General features: G+C 37.0%; 1 protein-coding gene across 1 annotated transcript in view; it reads right to left on the reverse strand.

Annotated features, from left to right (window-relative positions):
• The window catches only part of LOC135076157 (endoribonuclease Dicer), a 48572-nt gene that overhangs the window by 24634 nt on the left and 5536 nt on the right, over positions 1–18402 (reverse strand). The window contains exons 7-27 of the mRNA XM_063970628.1: positions 18135–18324; positions 17042–17220; positions 16463–16599; positions 15925–16165; positions 15313–15431; positions 13218–13330; positions 12115–12220; positions 11231–11412; positions 10490–10605; positions 9784–9922; positions 7270–7556; positions 6699–6876; positions 5764–5849; positions 5432–5570; positions 4951–5165; positions 4294–4376; positions 4112–4208; positions 3117–3228; positions 2631–2803; positions 2026–2262; positions 1068–1203 (exon numbers count right to left, since the gene is read on the reverse strand). Coding sequence (XP_063826698.1) covers positions 1068–1203; positions 2026–2262; positions 2631–2803; positions 3117–3228; positions 4112–4208; positions 4294–4376; positions 4951–5165; positions 5432–5570; positions 5764–5849; positions 6699–6876; positions 7270–7556; positions 9784–9922; positions 10490–10605; positions 11231–11412; positions 12115–12220; positions 13218–13330; positions 15313–15431; positions 15925–16165; positions 16463–16599; positions 17042–17220; positions 18135–18324 — 3265 coding nt within the window. The remainder of the gene's footprint in view (positions 1–1067; positions 1204–2025; positions 2263–2630; positions 2804–3116; positions 3229–4111; positions 4209–4293; positions 4377–4950; positions 5166–5431; positions 5571–5763; positions 5850–6698; positions 6877–7269; positions 7557–9783; positions 9923–10489; positions 10606–11230; positions 11413–12114; positions 12221–13217; positions 13331–15312; positions 15432–15924; positions 16166–16462; positions 16600–17041; positions 17221–18134; positions 18325–18402) is intronic.

Consider the following 18402-nt stretch of genomic DNA (forward strand, 5'->3'; position numbering starts at 1 on the left):
TGTCATCGTTATCATTTCTTTCGAGCCTCGAGGAAATACCTAGATCTAATCGCAGGAACGCAATAAGGCTGAACGTTATTGAAAAATATTATTATAATGACATGCAATTCCGAGCGAGGTTCCGCGTCTCAAAAGAAACGGTGTTGTTTCTGGATTCATAATTTGGAAGCTCTTTGAAACCCCTCACCAAACGCCATACAACCAGTGGACCAAATACTTATTATAACCCTACGGTTCTACGCAACGGGAAGTTATGAACGTGTACTAGGTGTGATATCTTCCACATCGAACAGCCAACTGTGCATCGTATAGTGCACAAAGTAACAACCAAAATAGATGCTATGAAATCGCTTTACATAAACATGCCTATTTCTGAGGAATATGGGGACATCGCAAATGGGAAGCTATAGCTTAGGCTATAGCAGCATTTCCAAGAGTTGTTGATTTGTCAATTTGATGCTCTGTCAACAATGATAAATGTCAATAATTGTGGTTACGTTTCGGTCCACGATCGCCACTTAATAGATTTCAACAATAAAAAGTATCACCTTTAAAATTATTTTTTTAATTAAATAAAAATGCAAGCACTCATTTTTTTTATATAATAAAACGAGACTTATATATAATAGAAACTAAAAATAAACTGTTCTATGTTAAGTTGATTGAGTATATTTCCATAAAATACAATACATAACCAAACGATGCTGCGTGTAATGGATAAAAAACGTAAAGTCATCATTTGTGTAAATGAAAACATACTTTTTTTGGTAAATGTTGCCATTATGTAAACATTTGAGAGCTGCTTAGCTGATCACGGTTTCAAATCCGTTGAGTGGCGTTTGAGAATACCATTTAAAATTGAAGGATACTTAAATTTAGGAGCCCGTCAGCTGAGTGAAAGATTTGAGTAGTGTTTCAGTATTCGGCCGTTAGCATCATACATAATTCGAACAGTAAGCAGCTCTTTAAGGCAGTTACACAGAGTAAGAAATACTTTCAATGTGGAATTTGCTTCTGTGGGAAAATTAATTTCGAGATTTATCTCAGAGCTAAGTATTATCACTTACCTGTCTAGAATTGATGAAGTTTTCTGCCTCCTTGGGCGCGAAGAAGCCTGGCACTAGGAAGTCTTTCCGCGGACTAAACTGTTCCACCTTCATGCGGCCTCCCAAACGAATGCGAGCGCCCGCGTAGTACAAGTTCCTGAAAATGAAGTCTTAATTAACCAAAAGTTACTAATATACAGAAGCAAAAATTGGACTGTACAGTTGACAAGTATTATATTTACAAAATTGAATTTATTACAACGACATAAGATGCCACAGTGTTTTGCTTGATGAGCCCTCGTCAAAGTAACTAATAAACCTAAAAAATATGACTACCTAACCTAACATAAACAGGCTGTTTTTAAAATGAGACAATAACTCTTGCATTCTTATTTTATCGAATGTTAACCACCATAACCAAATCAGCTATCTTCTTGAGGTCGTCGGTCCTCCAAGCAGCTTACCTGTTTCCGATGAGTCTGCTCTTGATATTGGTCAGCTGCCCCTCATTCAGCTTCGGGAACTTGTGGAACAAATATAAGCTCCCCGCAAACTTTAAGAAGGAATCCCCAAGAGTCTCCACTCGTTCCAGGTTGAAAGTGTCTCCCGAATTCATTGTGGTGAGGGCCGCCAGTATATCTCTTAGTTATCTTCTTTCGTCGGTTCACCAAGCAGCACCTACGCTACGCTATCTTTACTAAGTCTATCCATGAATAACTGCTGACCTGTTTCCGATGAGTCTGCTCTTGATATTGGTCAGCTGACCCTCATTCAGCTTCGGGAACTTGTGGAACAAATACAAGCTACCCGCGAACTTTAAGAAGGAGTCCCCAAGAGTCTCCACTCGCTCCAGGTTAATCTCCTGAATTGATTCTGGTGATGGCCGCGAGTAGGTATATCTTTTAGCTATCTTCTTTCGTCGGTTCACCATGCAGCACCTACGCTATCTTTTTTACTAAGAGTCTATCGGTGAACTCACCTGTTTCCGATGAGTCTGCTCTTGATATTGGTCAGCTGCCCCTCATTCAGCTTCGGGAACTTGTGGAAGAGATACAGGCTGCCTGCGAACTTTAAGAAGGAGTCCCCAAGAGTCTCCACTCGCTCCAGGTTGAAAGTGTCTCCCGAATTGATTGTGGTGAGGGCCGCGAGTATATCCTTTAGTTCTGGCCCACGGTCGGTCGGTTTTTTTGATAGAATCCCAATTTTGTCGTTGTATCTGTGGAACGGTTGATTTGATTAGATGATTCATCACAAAATGAAACGCAAACAAAAGACAGTCACATATTTTTTAAATGGTGATTATTTTCTTTTTTCACGTCTGTATATTATGACATTTGAAATAGAAAAGTATAGTGTTTCTGTTGGAATGTCGTTTTTAATATCCAAATAGGTATGATATTTGGAATATTGGCGCAATGCTACTGAATGAAACTGTCTGGAAAACTGAAATAATTTTAGCTGCAATGGCGTCAAACGCCAGTACTACCTATTGCTGTAGATATAGCATTTTGACTTAAATTACGAGTATTACTCTGATGTAATACTAGTATTAATTTTTATTTCGTAGTAGACTAAACAACTTACTTCAATGGCGGCGGTAATATAGCCGCGGAGGTGGGAACTTTGACTGGAGATTTGACCTGATCAGGCCGGCTTTTAGGCTCCAGGGGAGCAGATACGAATTCGTCGTAACATTCTATGTCCATCACGGTGACTGAGGACAAGTTGCGTTCTATGTCCACTGGTTCCATTCTTTCCTATAGAAAAATGTGAGGCAAGCGTTAAAACAAATGACGTTGACAAGGTTAGTGACAAAACTTCTTAGAGAATGTTTGCGTTTGGCGGAAAATAGAAATTGTAAGCGCTTATAAGCAAAATGACGATCGCTAAGCGGTAAGCGCTGTCACTGCTAAAAAATGTCACACGTCAGTATTGAAGTTAGGAAACGTGTCATTGCCGAAAACAGCCGAAAGTTTTCGGCAGTTGTCATAGTTATTTTAGAGATAAATCAGTGCCTATTAACTTAAGACAAAAATTTAAAAAAATTCAATAATTTTGAACAAGACTTACGTCCCAAGGATATTCCTTGCTGATTTTCTTGTTTTGCAGTTGATATATTGTTTCTTTCATGGAAACTATATTGAGGGGTCTCGGAATGCTGTCATCGATTGGGTTGTTTATCCTGTAGGATATAGAAAAATATACAATTAATAATACCTACTCAAGTAATTTACACTCAGCGTCAAATAGTTCGTGATACCCAAAGTGGCCAAAAGGTTGATAACACAACCTTATTCCAATGAGGGCTATCGTTTTAGCGCTCACCAGTTAGCGCCACTGTAGAGTAAGGACCTGTCACTTGCTAGTAGCGAAGACAGTGGCACCAACTGGTGAGTGCTTAAGTGGTAGGAGGACTATCGCATTTGCACTCATCAAGATGGCGCCACTGTAGAGTAAGGTCCTGTCAATCGCCAGGGGTGCCAACTGTTAAGTATAAAAACGATCGCCCTCATTGCAACAAAGACTAGTTGCGACCTTTTTGGCTACTTTGGGTGTCACGAACTATTTGACGCTGATTGTACAGTCACGGAATGAAAAGGTTCGTCAGTTTTCAAATTGATTCCTTCAACGAATCGCGAGCACATAATACCTTTTGAAACTATGTTACAGAATAATCTCGAGTTAGAGAAAATATTCTTTAACTGTTCGCCAGTAAAATTCAAAATTATTCAGATCAAAGTTGTTTGACAATTTAACTTGTCAAGAAGATTATTATGATCGATAAACTAAAACCTTTTTGTTGATTCAACCTGCCATTATCTATTAAATAAAAAAAAACTACATTTTGTAACATTGCACTGATGGAATAGAAAAATAAACAAGCAAAACCTTATTCGTTAGCAAACGTCATATTTATTTAAATGTTTGCAGCACTGTTTCTTGCACGGTTATGTTGGCAGGTATGACTCTACAGTACCTAGTGCAAGCGAAAACCGACACTAAGGTGACGAACCTTTTCATTCCGCGACTGTACATAACTATTTGCTTGTACATAAACTGCTTACCTGTCGATTGTGTTGACCGGTGTTGGCTCTTCTATGTGGGATAGAAGCGATTTCTTGGCTATTTCTATGTCCACTTGTATCGGTTTCCATTCCTCACCTAAAAAGAAAAGAGTTTTACCAACAAGTTCGTTTTGTTATTTCAAAATAAGAAAAACATTTAGCCAATTAACAGTTCAATTTACCTTTATCAAGTCGTCCTTTACCGTATTTAGTCTCAGCAACAATTTCTTCTCTGAGTTCGTGTGCGACAAGCAGCATGAACACTCTAAAACAAAACATAATTGATGTATCAAAGATTACTGATTTTGAAAAAAGCATATTTTTTTCAATGTAGACCAACTAACGCGAATTTATTTTAATGAGACCGTGAAATCTTTCAAATTGGTAAACGATTACATACGCAATCATTTTTTATACTTAACAGTTGTCATCACTATCGAGTAACAGGACTTTACTCTACAGTGGCGCCATTAAGGTGAATGCAAACGCGATAGTCCTCCTCAACAGTTGGCGCCATTGTCTTAGCCACTAGTGTGTGAGTAAAAGTGGCGCCACTGTCTTCCACTAGTGTGATAGTAGGGTCAAAAGTGGCACCAAATGGTTCATGTAATATTACACTCGGCGCTGGCTAGGCAGTTCCTGTGCTTGAACTTAGCTTGACACGCTACCGCGTGTCTAGAACAGTGGCGCCAAATGGTGAGGGCAAATACGATAACCCTCATTCATTCACGTAATTTGAGACACAATTTTTATTAAATACAGCTTGTCTAGTCTATGACCTACTATAGATATATGACGTACTTATAGAGAACCAAGGTAAACTGATATCTGAACTTTACCTGTGAACAATGCTCGGCAGCAGTATGGCCTTGTACCACAAAACGCCTGGGAAGTCATACTTGATACAGAACTCCGGGATGAAGAACTCTGAGAATCCTTTAGGTTTGTCATCACCCTGCGCAGCTGAAATCAGCTTCTGCTGTTTCTCAGTGAACGATTTGATGGACGCCGCCCTAGGCATGAGACAGTTCATGCGTGTGCTTATGTTGCGGACCTGTGAAAGAATTTGAGATAGATAAAGTAACCAAAAGTAGTATCAAATCGAAAGTCCGATGTAAAAGTTAAACAATCAAAATTGGTAACTGTCTACATTAAGTCTTCCTGCGTGCAGTTGTTTGGGCACGCAGGGCATAACTTTTGTTTTTACCTTGCTAAGATTCTGCTTACTACATGACTATCCTATAAAGTTAGTTTTCTAGCTATTTTCATTTTCTTAACTAAAAATATAATATGTTAATAAGATAATAAGAGATCTCATACCTCTAATAAAGGCTGGTCTTTTTTCCCGAAGAGCTCCAAATTGTATTTGCTATTGTAGTAGTTTTCGTACGTCCCATATGACGTCGTGTCAAAGAATGACTGCGGTGTCATATATTCGATTACGTCTGACACTATATACCTGACAAAAAAATTGTTTGTCTTTGTTATTCATGCTTTATCATAATCATCATAATCATAATATCTTTATTGCTTCATGTGGTACAAACAAGGTATTAAAAATAAATTCTTTTTACATTTCAAGTATCGATACAATGTAATTATTACTCCATTCTCAGTAAATTTTTACGTAAAAAAATATGAGAAAAAATCACCTGTCTGGCATAATGGTTCCTCTGTACCAAGGAGTGACAACGCAGTATTTGTAGTCTTCTCTGGTCACTACTAAATTCTTCCGTTCCTACAAAAATACAGAAAGCCTCATAAAACCATGATAGCTTAGGAACATGTCATTGAAAACATTTACCATTTACTATTGAACATAACAAAATGTTTTATTAATTTAAAAACTTTGTCGCACAAACAAAATGTACAAAGGGTTGTTTAATGCTAGAAACATTCTCCGCTAGTCAATATATTCCATCTATCATCAGGTCATTTAGTCTCCAATGCAGGAGCATGACCCTCTCTAATTTAACAGAGGCAAATGGAGGATTGGGCCTACACTCCCCACGCTGTCTGGCCAAGGAAGGCAGTCAATATACACTCAACATCAAATAAATCGCACCTTCCGCGACGCGAACTTTAAATATTTTCTTCTGACACATCTTGGTGCCCCTACAATATTGGTGTTATTCGAAAGCCCAATAAATATCCTTAAAGAAAAACACATTTAATTTCTTAATAAATGATTAACATATACCATAAATTTTACTGAGACTTGAAAAAAGACCTCACTGGGCTCACCTCTGGAATCAATTACACCAATTTTTATGGTTATAAAACCAAATAATTATCTCACGTGTCCTCTTTAACAGATGGATAGCGATTAATCCCAACTTAACAGTTTTGTAGCCATAAAAGTTGGCTTAAGCGTAACTACCTATTTTTTGAAGAAGTGACTGGATCCTTCTGAAGACACTTTTTTGGGGTAAAAACCTTTCCTTTAATGAAATGAAGTTAAGAACTAGGCTTTTAAATGCTGCCCATATTGGTGGGAAGTAGGGATGCATACGTTTGAAAGTGCTTGTCGCAGGAGGTGCGATTTATTTGATGTCGAGTCTATTACAAAAAAATAATTAATATGTACCTCATAAGAAGGCATTTCCACGGGTCGAATGTGTTTATAAGTCTGCATGACATTCCAGTCTATGTCGTGGCCGGAAGTCTCTATGGTAGGTACCACAAACATGTTGTTTTCCGTTCCATCAAAAACCAGAAATTTCTTCGCAACATCGAGCACTTGGTCAAATATGAAGTAGTGAAATCTAAAATATATTAAACAGCATTAGAAAACATCCTTCAGTAAGGTCAATCGCATTGAGTAGTCAAAGAGAAAAGGGGACATAAAATATGATGATGTTAAGCCGCATTTATATTCGTCTGACGTATTGTGTCGTGACGCATCAGAACGGAATCAGTTTCTTGCATTAAGAGACATGTCAGACTCAGAAGTCATTATGACACGACACTATCCCCTCTAGTCACTAGACTCTAGTAGCATAGAGTCCAATAAAAACATAAAAAAGAGTAGTGTATGAAATGTTCTGATCCATTACGACACAAAACGTCATTAATCCATCTTAAAGCCCTTTTAGGTTTAAGACAGTGAAGTGTTCAAAGTAATTTTCAAATTAATAATTAATTTGAACTCTACTTACTCCTTCACAAGATCGAAAAGTGTCAAATCGAGGTTAATGACAGCATAATTCATTTCCAAGGAAATTGCGACTTCGCCCACGGTTAAAAACATTGGGAAGTCGCAAATCTTAGGCAGAGGGTTCGGCGTCAACAGGCCGAAGCCCTCTCCCCTCTGAAGCAAGTTGAACAACGCCCTCTCGCGGGAATCTTTCGGCTCGTTGAAAGCAGCCTTTAAATGTATGACGTGAAGGAAGAAAGTCTTTTGACCATACTTCCATTTGCTAGACGATTGCAGGTATTTTGGAAACTGAAAAGAAAGCTCATATTATACAATAGCCACTGTTTAGGGAATGCAGAATCGGTTCTGGTTTGAGGAACCGGGTTTTTCGGGTCTGGTGGTCATAAGAACCGGGAGTCCCGGTTTTTTCGGTTCTTTCGGTTCCAAAAAAACAATATTTTGATTGTGTTTTTTTTTTATTGAAATAATACTTCTTTGAATAGACTAGGAATAATCAACAAACATGATTTACAATATTTTTCTATTTTTACTAAATTCTACTCCCAAAAATAAAAAATAGTAAAATAATTAGTTTTCAATTGAGGTACCACACCACAATCAGTCTTTTTCATCCAACTTATCGATATATTTGACTATTTATATATTGACTGTCAGATGCAAAGCAAATAAAGGAGAAGGAGTGTTGCCAACTCTCACACAAAAATATCATCATTATCATCATTTAATTTTAAACCATAGGATAGGACTGCTGAACATAAACCTCCCCCAATGCTTTCCATGTTGATCGATTGGTAGCGGCCTGCGTCCAGCGTTTCCCTGCTACCTTTATGATGTCGTCGGTCCACCTTGTGGGTGGACGTTCCACGCTGCGTTTTCCGGTACGCGGCCTCCATTCCAGGACCTTCCTGCCCCATCGGCCGTCAGTTCTGCGTCCGCGTCGGGCTATGTCCGCTGAATCCGCTGACATAGAAATGAGGAGATCCGTAAATGAACTAAAGTCGCTACTTTAGTTCATTTACGGATCTCCTCATTTCTGATTCGATCTCATAAAGAAACACCGAGCATAGCCCTCTCCATAGCACGCTGTGCAACTTTGAGCTTCTGTATAAGGCCTATAGTGAGAGGCCACGTTTCCGAGCCATAAGTCATCACTTGTATTGTAACACACATTGGTTGTAGACTTTCGTCCTCAGGCACTGAGGTATTTTGGATGAAAAGATGTTGCGTAGTTTCCCGAACGCTGCCTTGCCGAGTTGGATTCGACGATTGACTCCCTTTTCGAAATTGGACCTACCTAGCTGGATCGTCAACAATCTCGAGGATTGAGCTCCCAACCGAAACTGGGTAGGGCGCAACATGGACATTGGACAAAAGCTTTGTTTTGTCCATATTCATCCTCAGGCCTACCTGTTAGGAAACTAGATTAAGGTCTTTGAGCATTGTGCCAAGATCTTACAACGATTCTGCCATGACCACAATCAGTATCGTGGGCAAACCGAAGGTGAGTGATGTACTCGCCATTAATGTTTATGCCGAATCCTTTCCATTCAAGGAGTTTGAAAGCGTCTTCCAATGCAGTGGTGAACAGTTTAGGAGATATAACATCTCCCTGCCTAACGCCTCACTGCAGAGGAATCGTCCTCGTAATCTGCTCCTGTACTCGGACCGACATGGTGGCGTTTTTGTACAAGCACTTCAGCACCTCGATATATCGATAGTCAATACGGCACCGCTGAAGAGACTGTAAGCACTGCCCAAGACCCGAACGAATCGAAGACCTTCTCATAGTCTACGAACGCCAAGCATAGTGGCAAGTTATACTCGTCAATCTTCTGTATAACCTGTCGCAGCGTAAGCGCAAACAAAAATATGCCAGTGATTTAAAAAAATTGTAAGAAAAATGCTTCAAATATTTACATATTTCATAAAAAAAAACAAAATACAAAACCAATAAGTAGGTAATCTTTATTAGTAGCTAATCTGATATCTTTAGGTTCTCTATACGTTCGCAATGTTCTTGTTACGACTCATGCCTAATACCTATAACAGATTTTTAGATAAATATGCAAAACCCGAAAGTACCGAAAGAACCGGGTTTTGAATTTTTAAAACCCGGTTCTTAAGCTGTCGAAAAAACCCGGGTTTTCCCGGTTCTTTCGGTTCCGGGATTACCCGGGTACAAACCCTACCACTGTTACTGCCAAAAGATTTTTGTCTTTCAAGAAAAGGCTAATCTTATAACCGTAGACTGTACACAAAAAACAAGTCGTAAATCGGCGTCACAAGTTAAGATTCAAGAAATAACGTGAAGTATAAAACAAGTAGATAAGTAGCTACCAAAATAGCAACACATTAATCTTCTTGATATATTGTATTAGTTACCATAATGTTATCAGACGTTTTTAAATTCATTTTATTACGTTTGCAATAGTGTGCAGATTGAGGTCACTTTTCCACATAAGTAAAACATTGCATAATTATGTTCATTTATTAACTTAATTTTCTTTCTACTTACCACTTTTGGATGCTTCCGCATCATTTTCTTACTTCCCGGTTTAGGAGCATCTAAATTATCTGATGATGATTCATCATTTTTATCCCATGGCCAGTTGGGGAAACATTGCTTCACGTCAATCTGCTCGAAGTCTACAATCCTGCAAAGGATAAAACGGTAAGTTTATAGTAATCAGGATATAGGATGATTTGTGAGTTTAGCGCCATCTATTGACAGTAAGTTCGTCCTTGAGAGGTTTTAATAAACTTACCTGTCAGAAACACCGGTTAGCCAACAACTTGGTAAATAAAAAATATTTTTATATGGATAAACAAGTGTCAAAGTAATTTTTAGGTTTAACTTTAAAAACTTTTATATTTCATAAGAACTTATAAATTATTATTCTTACTTGATTATAGATCGTTTCATCCACGAAGACGCGCCCCACCAATTATTTATTGGTCGAGGGAAGCGCGGGGTGCGGGGAGTTTGATCCGAGCGTCATTATTGTAGTTTGCGTGTGCACTCATGGATAATTTAGTGTGTACCGATAACACTCAAACATTAGCGGACGAATGGTGGGGTGCATCTTCGTGGATGAAACGATCTATACGCCACGCAAAGTATATTTTATGATCTTCAAATGAAATCACCAAAATTCATCTTGTAATAAGTGGCAATCGGGGATTAGTTTTTGGTCTGAAAATGTAAAAAACAGATTCCATACCCATACTGCTTCGGAAGTAGTGTGATAGCGTCAAGCTCTCCCTCTTGATGCAGTCGTATGCACGCATTCAAAGCCGCCGATCGTTTGGCAGACCTCAAATTCTCATACGAGTTCCCCTGTTAGGATAGACGATGCATAAACATTTTAATATAAAAACTCATGCAAACAAATAATTATTAGGTAATATGAGACCAAAACTATCATTGTTGGCATTTTTTCTATAATGGTTTTTGTTAACATATCTTGTAATCCGCTTGCTATCAATAATTGAATTAATGAAATTGAGATTGTTTGATGTTAAACTAATATAATACGAGCCTGGACGTGCTTAAGCTACGTTGAATGTAACATAGTAAAAAACAATCAAACGGGTTAAAAATAAACAAAAAAAAATAAGCAAAAAGCAAGCGCATTATTGGTTACATGTCACGTGACTACCTCTCCCACCCTAGAACTAGAACTTTTAAATAAACTACTAAAATACTTTGAACTGATAATTATTTAAGTACCTATTTAATTAAATTATTCGGTCAGTTAACTTTGAAAATCAGAACTTGCAAAGACATCAAACATTTAAAAATTCCATGGAACAGCTCTTTGACAGATCTAAAAATACTCAATTGACTATTGCATTTTAATCATGTACAGACAATATCAACTTAAACAGACATCGTATAGGTACTTATAATAGGTGCTATTTGACAGCAAAAATGTGTATTCTCTGCTGTTCATTATACAAACCTTGATCCTATCCTTGACGGGGCAAGCGATGGGCATTATGATAGTGATGACCCGCATCGTCTTATCCTGAATTACAACCTTCTCCTGAATCCACATGGGGGTTATAACCGTGAATTGGTCGTGGGGCAGCATTGAGCAGTAGCGGTTTAGTAAGCTGATTGCTGAGGCGGCTGATAGGCGACCTGGATAAAGTATTTTTTTATTTAAGACAGGCCAGTGCTCCGATTGCGCTAAAAATTCTCAACTGCAACGCGACAGGACGACGAACGAAACTCAGCTGTTTTGACAAATCCGTATCGCGGTGTTGTTTTGACAGTTACTTCAAAGGTAACGTAAATGGAATGCAACCGTGCTTCTGAGTAAAAGCTTATAGAAAACTACACACAAGCAAATCAAACTCTTCACGAATATTTGCTGTTTTAGTATAGTAGCTGTGTCCTCGGAATTTTAATAGAAATTGCATAAATCCGTGGTTTTGCCTCTGCGTGTATACTTCACCGCGATACCAAATTGCACATCAGCTGGAACGAAAATGGTGCGAGACTGGAGTGTGGACTAGAGATGAAACGCGAATGAACTGTAGACATTACAAATCAATGGGGGCCCAGGAGAAAGTAAGTTATGCAAGTACTTTATTATGTTCGTATAAGTTAGTAGCCTATCTATAGTATATCCGGTCTGCTTTTGATTGAGTCATCATAACTCTCACAAATCATTGGTTGAATTTGACATTGAAAATTATTATATTAGAGGTGTTATTGTAAGTACTGTATCTTTGTTTATGTACTGGTCAATTCCTTGCTTCGTCAAGCTCAACACTATCTTAAATGGTTGTAATAGATGATACATTGCAACAAACATGTATAATCCGGTATAATACTCACTGCCAGTTTGTGTGATGTAGGGAGGCACCTTGTCATCATCGTAAAGCCCTTCTTGAATGTCGTCCTTAGTCGGAGCGTCTCTATCAGCCGTGCTACCTACTAATATCTGAAATTATAGAACGCTGTTAAAATCTAAACTTATCAAGGTTATTTAAAAATGTCAACACAATGGAATTTAATTTTTTTGTTTCATTCAATAATGTTCGCCCTCCATATTAGCCACACAAATAGTGTCTATAGCCTGACCAGGAACATAAAAACCCTGGCATAGAGGCGCGTCAATTGCATTTGATAGTGCAACACTGAGTACAGTCGTACATGTGTTAAATTAATAGGCTAACTTTATGTATCAGGATTCAGGATTACGGGCTAATTTGATATTTTCATAAATTAACGTAAAAATTTTATTATAGGTAACCTGGTTTAAATAAATTAAATGAAACCATAAATCGAGCTAGTAGGATTTATTTTATTATTCATCAATAATCAAATTCAGAATTTGAATATTCAACTGCAATGTTTGCTCATGAACGCTTCAAACTCGGTACTTCTTTCCCAATTCCATAAAATTCACACTTAGAAAGTGACAATTTTTTTTAAAATAGGTAGTTGAAACAAACCACAGCAAATTTTCATAGTGGACTGTACTATGCGATAAACATGTCAGTCAATTTGACAACCTTTGTCGGAAACATTATTCAATGAAAATATTGTCCAAACCCTTAGTATATCTCTTCGACAAATACTTTAACACATTGTGAACCACTTTTCTTTCACGACTATAAAAAGATTTTAGCAGTTTAATTCACAAAATCAATTGCGCACATTTAAAATAAAGTTTGTTTACACTTTGACAGCAATAGACTGACATGCAAGGTGACATGTCAATGAAGTTTTCAGTTACTGTTGCCATTAAAAGAAATTAGTACCATTAGTTTTCCGCAACATGGCGAGGGTTTTTATGTTCCTGGTCGGGCTATAAATAAAATTAAACAAATATTTTCCATGTAAATAGCATCCATATTATCATCGAACATGTATTATTTACAATGAAAAGAATTAGTCCCAAGTTCAAATTCAGAATGCAGAAAATTCTAACTTACACTTTGAATGTATCTTTCAGTCTCCTGAAAGGCACGATATTGGGCTGAGAATTTTCCCCTATTGGTTTCTTCCACGAGTATCACATAACTAGAATCGGAGCTACGAGCTCTGCCTGTAAAAATATCATACCTTAATATCAAGCAATCAACAAGGCGAGACTTCTTTTTCTAGCTATAAAAAACAACTGAATCAATTCCTGAGGGATGGGAGCTAGATGTTTTGTGACGTCAATCGATAGCGAAATTAGATTCAGATTTGTGAGCTCAATTGGGTATTTGCCACTACTCCCCAATTATAATAGGCTTGTATCCACAGTGAATAAATCTGCAGTATAAGATTATATAACTATTATGATAGTCATGTAATTAATGAAAAACGAAACTACATAAAATAATAATTAAAGATTATTTATATTTTTAGCAAATAAATTCGGAAAGAATGGCCCATAAGTCACGTGACTGCAAACACCAATCAGAAAGCGTTACGTCACGCCGTGCAAAACGTCAGTCAAATTGTCATTGCCTTTTTTCTATTTTTTTTTTTAATATAGTTTTTTACGGCTCTGTTTGCAAGCCCTTTTAAGCCAGATTGTCATTGCCAACGTTTGAGTGTTGCTAGGTTATTTTTGTAACCCTTTAGGTGATTTTTTGAAATTTGTAGATATTTTTCCTTTATAGGGTTCAACAAATAATTTTACATTATGTCTCGCGTTTAGGCAAATAATGTTAGATATAGGTACTGTAAAGTACAACCAAGTGATATAAAACATACACCGTTACTATAGTTTCCCATATGAAAAAGATGAGAGAGTACATTTTAAAAAAAAGGTTATTTTGTTTTTTATATTTCTGGTAATTTCTGACAAGACCCGACTGGCAACACTTTTCTTCATATGAAGTCTTGACCCAGAGCCGTGAAAATCTATATTAAAAAAAGTGAAGTCTTGTTATTTGTTGGTAAATATGTCATGAATAGTTCCTAACCTCATTTTGTTGTTATCATTATTCTTAAACAAAGTTCAACAATTTCATTATATGTAGGTACATGATATCAGATTATGTTGTGTGAAATATCTAACTTACATTGAAGTGATCTTCACAAAAACACATCCTTGATTTTGTTGATAAACAATGGACATCATATTTTACGTATCTGCTGATTGTTTAGTACGTATATAAATAACTTGTTTGGCGTTTTTATACTTGTGCTTGTACATTGGGGCACTGTACAGGACTTGAAATACGATGTATCTATTTGTAATTAAAATAACTTTTCAATTTCCGTACTAAAACAGCTGTGTTTTGCAAGGCGTGACGTCACTCAAGACGCCATGACGGTCGTGAGCGTTTTTGAGGGCTATATGTCAAATATTATTTAAAATGCAAAATTATCCTTGGAGATTAGATTTTTTTCCAAAATAAGAGCGCATTTGTATAAAATAGGCATCAAGGTATATTATTAACTAATTATTGAAATTTAGGCGAAAAGCCTATTATTCTACAGCCCAACTTTTTTAAAAAGGCACTTCATTGTTCATTCTCGTCTTAAAAACTTAATCAATTTTAAATTACCTGTAAATTAAGATTTTTGGTTGCATTGTAATTGAAAAAAAAAAGTTTTAGTGAACAAAATAGTCACGTCAATGGCTAGTATTTCCATACAAACCCTATAGGAGAGTCTCACTTTGACAGTTTTAAAAAAAGTACGTCAATGAGGGCTATCGTTTTAGCGCTCACCAGTTGGCGCCACTGTAGAGTAAGGTCCTGTCACTTGCTAGTAGCGAAGACAGTGGCGCCAACTGGTGAGCGCGTAAGTGGTAGGAGGACTATCGCATTTGCACTCATCAAGATGGCGCCACTGTAGAGTAAGGTCCTGTCAATCGCCAGGGGTGCCAACTGTTAAGTATAAAAACGATAGCCCTCATTGATTGGTGGCAAATACCCTATTGCTCTGTCACGTCATATGATACCCCTCCCATACCTCAGGCAGTCAGACACTGATTCAGTTAGGTGCTAGTTCTGTAGTTTGATTTGCTCAAAAACAGAAACTTGTGGTAGTGATTTTATTATTACATACAAATATTTTTTACTATACCTTTGCTCTGAATGTATGACCTGTACTCGATGGGCGGATCATAGCGCAGCACCAACAAGCACTGCGGAATGTCAACTCCTTCCTCGATGACACTCGTTGATATCAAACAGTTCAGTTCTCTGAAAGTGGGATAACACATTTATATACTTGAAATTTTCTGAGGATACTACATACTATAATTTACAGGGTGTATTTAAGGGCTTCTACTCGGTAACAAAACATTACTCCTCAATTTACCAAACGATAAACTCTTGCTAGATAATGATTTATTTAGTCCAGTTGTGCAGGCACGTAAACGCTCGATGGTAATTGGTAATGTAAATAAAACTTAAAGTGAAAATAGCCCCATGGTGTCAAAATACCCCTATGGTGTCGGTGTCGGACTGGCCGAACTGAGCTCCAAGAACCTATTGTGGTGAATCTGTGAACTCCGTCAGTTTATAAAATAACGCGAGATTGTAAACTAAGAGTGGGTTAGATTAGGTTAGATTGTAATCTAAGTCAGATTATAATCTGATGGAATCCAAAATTTTACAGTGAGAAATCCACTCGTAGCGTCGTAATACAACTGGACTAACTACCAATATTCTAAAAAAAATGCGTGATACTCACTTATTGCTAAACTTTAGAAGAGCTCTTTGACTGGCTTTCTTTAGATAATGCTGTTCTCGGGTACTTTTAAAAGGGTTAACATTGAACCCTACCAAAAAATCATGTTTAATAAAACCAAATTCAGCTGGATTGGCTTCTTTGACTTCTTTTATCAGATTGTATATAACTTTGGCGGTGAACCTCTGTTGAGTGAAAATGATCCCTGATAATGGTTTCCTTTCTTTGTTAACTTTCATCAACACTGCAAAATAAAAGCACAAAACAAGTTATTTTCTAACTATGTGCATGAGCAAAGCTAATAGCTATAGAGAGGATAAGCATGATGTGTTGCCAACACACGGGCAGTAATTTATCGATTTATATGTTCCACATATGAATGGGATCCGCGATCTCAGAATTGACAAGCTTTTTGAAGACAACATTTGGTTACTTCATACGTGTGACACGTGAATTATTTATTCTTTTGTTCCCCATATTAGTCTATTAGTGCTTCTAAGCGAACACCGTGCCTAATTAAAAAAACGCTATTATATCTTACCTCCAGGCGAGTTGTAATACGTAGGACTGTATTCTTTTAAAATATTCAACATTTGCAAAACTTTTGCAGATGAATGCTTTACAATTTTGTCGTAGCCTTTATCATTCTCCATTGCATCCAGAAGAATACTTCTGACCCTGTAAATACATAATATATCCTCTAAAAAACTTGCTAATAAATAAGTTTATTTTATGATGGCCCTAGTGTCTCAACAACAGGCTAGTTTCCTAAAAACATATTGGACACATATATTTTGAATTGTCAATCAAACAAATAATTACAAAGTTACAGTGCGTTGAAGATCCGCGCGACGTCACAAAGTGCTGCACTTTAACGCACTCACTGACGTCACGGGCCTTTACTTTAGAACTTTGGCACGCTTTATCTCTTTACATTTTCATTAGTTTTAAAAAGTGAAAAATACGTGTTGAGTAGTTTTTGATAAGCTAACTGACGGATTAATTAAAACTCTTGCTTTTTTACCCAGGTAACATCCCTATTCCTCCAAAGTCTATGTCCAGAGAAACATATAAATGGTTATTATAGATTGATACTATAGTAAATGTAAACACGACTTACTCAACAGAGTGTGTGATGGAAAATGTATATAACAACTCTTCTTCTCTGTTCAAACATTTGCGTTTTAAACGCTCCAGAAGTATAATATAAGCTATAACTCCGAGCGAGCCGCCGAACACGCCCAACTCTTTTATTAACAATATCATTCCAGATACAATGTTTTTAACAGCTTTCACAATCTGAAAATAGATTTTATTTATTTATTTATTTGATCACCAATTTAGGACTTAAAAGACTTTTTCATCAAACTTAATTTTAGATAGGCTTTACAATATTATTTTTCCGAAATAATTTAAGAAATAATAAAGGACACCGTGACAACACAGCTTATAAGAATAACTTTTATTTATCTTAAAACGCATAACTGCGTTATTACAATAAAAAAACTTTTAAACTTAAAAACATGAAACCAGTTTTTCACAAAAAAAGTTAAATAAAGTATTTAATCTATGTGCGTTCAACTCATTATATTTTAGTTAGAGTTCTATTACTCGATCGCAAAGACTACTATCTACCCGATCAAGTAAACTGCGCACCTGACTGCCGTGACGTCACATCGACGCACTGGTACGGATGGGGCGAACGGTGGGAGGTGTGCGGGTGTGTGCGAGGGTGAGTCGCATTCCAGCGAGTTGCGCAGTTAGCTCGATCGGGTGGTTACTTAGATTTAAGTGGTAATAACTTTTTTAAAAAATAAAACCGACTTCAAATGCGTGAACACAAAAAAAACTAAAAATTAAAAATATTGCGTATAAAAAGTCCATCCCCAATTTTCCACCCTTGGGGGTGAAATATTTTCTTCAAATTCGCATGAAACCACCCTTTTGATAATACCTATTCAACAAAAAAATAATCGTTCAAATTGATTTATAATCGGCGGAGATATTGCGTATAAAAAAGTTCATCCCCAATTTTCCACCCTTGGGGGTTGTTTTTTCTATTATTAAATTTAAATGGGACCACCCTTGAGGTAGGTATTACCTATACGCCGAAAAAAGATTTGTTCAAATCGGTTCATAATTATTGGCGGAGTTATCGCGTAACAAACATAGAAAACGGTTGAAAAGTGGCGTTTCACACTCAAAAATGTTACCTTTTTGGGATCTGTTGTTATATCCATCTGCCCATATTGTAATTTGATATTTGGATCGGTCACAGTCGGCAATTTCACTGACATAACGAGTTCCTGTAGTTCTTCTAGTAACATAATTGCCTTAAGCGAGGCATCAGTCATTGCCAAAGGTTTATAAAATTGAACCATTTCATGTGGGTTCGTTGAGTAGCTGAAAATTTATGAATTGCTAAATGAAGTTATTTATGTATAGCCTGACCAGGAACATAAAAACCCTGGCATAGAGGCG

The sequence above is a fragment of the Ostrinia nubilalis genome, chromosome 11 (genome assembly GCF_963855985.1).
Source record: "Ostrinia nubilalis chromosome 11, ilOstNubi1.1, whole genome shotgun sequence".
NCBI lineage: Eukaryota > Metazoa > Arthropoda > Insecta > Lepidoptera > Crambidae > Ostrinia > Ostrinia nubilalis.